This window comes from Propithecus coquereli, unplaced genomic scaffold, assembly GCF_000956105.1.
Source record: "Propithecus coquereli isolate 6110/MARCELLA unplaced genomic scaffold, Pcoq_1.0 Scaffold6, whole genome shotgun sequence".
In the NCBI taxonomy this organism is placed as follows: domain Eukaryota; kingdom Metazoa; phylum Chordata; class Mammalia; order Primates; family Indriidae; genus Propithecus; species Propithecus coquereli.
The window spans coordinates 1604206-1608092 of NW_012151951.1; the positions used below are offsets into that span (position 1 = coordinate 1604206).

General features: G+C 38.3%; 1 protein-coding gene across 1 annotated transcript in view; it reads right to left on the reverse strand.

The window, feature by feature from the left end:
* Positions 1-206: 206 nt before the first annotated feature.
* Positions 207-3887, reverse strand: part of LOC105822157 (stromelysin-2-like) — a 17850-nt gene continuing 14169 nt past the window's right edge. The window contains exons 4-6 of the mRNA XM_012659107.1: positions 2158-2329; positions 1372-1475; positions 207-307 (exon numbers count right to left, since the gene is read on the reverse strand). Coding sequence (XP_012514561.1) covers positions 207-307; positions 1372-1475; positions 2158-2329 — 377 coding nt within the window. The remainder of the gene's footprint in view (positions 308-1371; positions 1476-2157; positions 2330-3887) is intronic.

The following is a 3887-nucleotide window of genomic DNA, read 5'->3' on the forward strand; positions in this document are numbered from 1 at the left end:
GAATTTCTCACTTGTATTCAAAGTAATTCCAAAGCCAGTGAAGCATTCCAGACAAATGCTCCATAACACATGAAGATGTCTGCAAGGCTCATCTTCTTCAGCCACAGCACATGCAGGAATAATTAATCATTTTGACTCATAATAAATTAGGCAAATAATTATTAGATTCATTTAAAATGCCGATGTCTGTCTTTTCTCTATCTTGCCTAACACTGTAACCAGCTGTTACTCTTCGATATATGTGTCACCATCCTGGCATTGGGGTCAAACTCAAACTGGGATGATCCACTGAAGAAATAGAAAAATCCTGTAAACATAGATGAGGAAAATGATGAGACATCTCCAAATAAATCATTTTGTACCACGTATAACTTAGAATAAGAACAAGCTAATAATGGATGACATTTATTAAGTGGTTACTCTGTACCAGGAGCTGAGCAAATGCTTTTCACACTTTATGTCATTGACGGTTACCAAAAAAGTGTGAGGTGTTATTAATAAGGACAAAACCGAAAATTAGTAGGGTTTTTTGATTCTCCCATGGTAACCTCTCTCCTGGAGGGAGGACTCTGTGTCATCTGTCTGACTTCAAAGCCAGTGCTCCAAAACATTAGACTATAGTGCTTCTAAATCGATAGAGTTCTGTGATATTTTAAAACCTTGTTTATTCTTCTTTCTTCCCAACCTCTCCTCCCCCACTAGGTCCTAAATCACAGCATGGGAGACACTCGGACCCAAGAGAATCAGACCAATGGTAAAACACACCAGACACCTATTTCCCGCTTTGCACACATTATGGTCAAGTCATTTTAGCAACGAGACCGGCAGCCTCATGAGCACTGCGATTGTCAAGCCCTGGAAGCTGCCTCCAAACTTCCTTCAGGGTAAGCAAGCACACGTTTTGCTTTCCCATCTACCCATTACCAGCAATCAGACTTTGTCTATTTTAAGGATATGGGAGGATTCCATTTATTTACAAATGACTACTGTAGACAATTACAGACTGCAACAGAAGCCCAGACAAGGCCCACTAGGATGGGGTGGGAGAGAAGGGACAGCAAAAGGAGATAGAGGAGATAGAGGAGATAGAGGAGATAGAGGATAGAGGAGAATGACACCCTGCCTCACACTGGTTGTATTTTTATACCAACATAGTAACCTGGAAGATAATGGCTTCAGTGTGAGGAAGTATCCTTAGATTTTGTGTGCAGGTATGAAACAGAGACTTGGAAGTTATTTAAGAAAAACAAAATGTAAACCCAATTTGTATAAATTGGAAAGTTAAATTTTTCAGGAGTTAGGAGTAAAAAGAATGAAACCATAAAATGCCCAGAAGAGCCCCCACTGGCAATGAAATGAGGGTCCTCTTACCAAATGCCTGAAACACAGCATCGACCTTTGGCTCAACTCCTGGAAAGTCATCAGCTATTAGTCTGGGGAATCCTTGCTCCATGGACTGGCTATTTTCATCAAATCTGCACCAGGTGAAAGAAATACAGCTCAAAATTGTGTAGAGGTCCTATTACATGCAACAGTATGATGTGATTTCCCAGTGTGGAATCCTATATGAACTTTTCAAGTTGTGTAAAGAAGAGTTAAACATTTTTAGTAGTACGATAATACTTTCCTGGGTTTACAAGGTTAGCATATAAAACAATATTTTCCCCAGAAATAGGGACATCATGGCATTCTACAAAGGTTCCATACATATATCAGAGGTCAATTTTATAAGCCTGGACACATAGAACTTAAATATCTTTCTGCCATAAATACATGAAAACTGTATACACAGAAGATGCAAAGTGAATTGAATCATTTGGCTAAAAATAAACCTCTGGTTCTCTATCACTCTGGGACTCTGAAGACCTTTACAGCCTGCTTCTTACAGATCTGCCCTTCCTAGGGCAGCCACATGGTGACTGGCCGTGGGATGGGCAGTGAATGTGCCTTTGGACCCCGTTGGCCTCTCCTGATGTCTTTTGGTGTCTGTCAGTGATCACCACTCTGAGAGCCCTTTTATATATGGAAGGTTGGACAATTGTAAGCTGTCTTCCTCAGAGTCAGAAAGTTAGAGAGTGGGAGTGGGAGAGATCCTTCTAGAAAAAAAATAATTGCCCTAATTAGGCTCCATATACAGTCATTCCTATTGCATCTCACCTCCAGTATTTGTCCTCTACGAAGAAGTATGTTTTCTTCTTTTCTTTATCAGAAAGAGCTGCATCGATTTTCCTGATGGTTGGAGGAAAACCCAGAGTGTGGATACTTCTTGGGTAACCTGCTTGTACCTCACTTCCTCTGACTGCCCAGAACTGATTTCCTATTGAAAAAAGAAACCCAAGAAATTATGAGTGAAGCCGTTGGTTTTAGAAACAATTATAGTGTATTGTTAGGGTAAAGAGGAAGTCTTGGTTTTACCTCCAACCATTAACCTAATGCCCAGTTCACAGCCAGTATTTAATAAAAATTCCATGAATGAATGAACAAATAAATGAGTAGATAACTTTGGCTCACTGCCCTTTCTGTGTCTAATATTTATTATCTATAAATTATAGTGACCAGTTCTAGTTATTTCTTGTAATCGCTGGTGACTTCTTAATCTAAATTTCTAACCTGGACTTCTTTCTCTCAAGTTTCATATCAATAGGTCAGTTGCTTATTGGACACTTGCTCCTAAATATCTCACAGTCACCAAGTCCAATCTGTGCTTCTTCTGAATACTCTAGGAACCCACTCAAATTTGGATTAGGACAATGGAATTAGGGCAATGGAATCTTATCCATCTCCTTGCCTTTACTTTGTCACACTACTCCCTCCCACCCCAAAACCGATCCCTTCCTCACACCGCTGCCAGATTAATCTAAAATGCCAATCCATTGTGCATCTCCCTTGCTTCATCTGAACTGAATGACTTGCACCTGTCTGAGCGGTTCCAGATATGCTCTTACTTTTGTAAAAACAGTTTCTTCTGCCTTAGAGACCTTTCCACTTTCTACACACCAGCCCATGTCTACACAGCAAAGGAGAACTTCAAGACCCATCCTAATACTGCCTCCTCTCAGGCATCTTTGCTAAGCCCTGGGTATGAGTCAGGTGCTTTTCCTCTGTGCTCCCCTCAATCCCAGCACTTATCATACGATATGCTGCTGACAGCTTCATCTCTGCTACCCCCTCAAGAATATGAGCCCCTTTCTGTTCTGACCTCCACTAATGAGCACAGTGCCTGGCCTGCAAGTGACAAATAAATGTTAGATGAATTAATGGATTGTAGCAATACTTCAGAGTTATATAACCCTTTATAATTTCCAATGCAATCTCACTTTAATTCATTTGATCTTCTCAAAAATGAAATTGTCAGAAGTAAATATTTTTTTAAATCTTCATGTGGTTTGACATTTAAAAATATTCCAAAAATAACCTATGAGTCTAGGAAAAAGAAGTAAAAACTGGGGGAAAAAACCTTAAAAGTGAATAAAATGAAAATAATGAATATCAAAATTTGTGGGATGAAGGGGGAAAAAGGATATTTATGGGCATAAATTCTTATATTAGAGAAAAAGTTTGTAAGTTAATAAGTATCAAACTTAAGAAGTTATAAAAAGAATAACAGGATAAGTTCAAAGGAAACAAGAAATAAGGCAATAATAAGAACATGGGCAGAAACTAAACGAGAAATCAAAACATAATAGGGAGGATAAACAAAGTCAAAAGTTAGTTCTCTGAAAAGATCAGTAAAATTGTTAAATATGGGATTGATAAAGAATAAGAGAGAAAAGCAAAAAGATTCAATATTAGAAATGAAAAAAGGGAAAAAACTTTAGTAATAATTCATATTGTAACAAAATAATATCCTGAAAACTTTGTACTGATTGATTTGAAAATGGACAAAA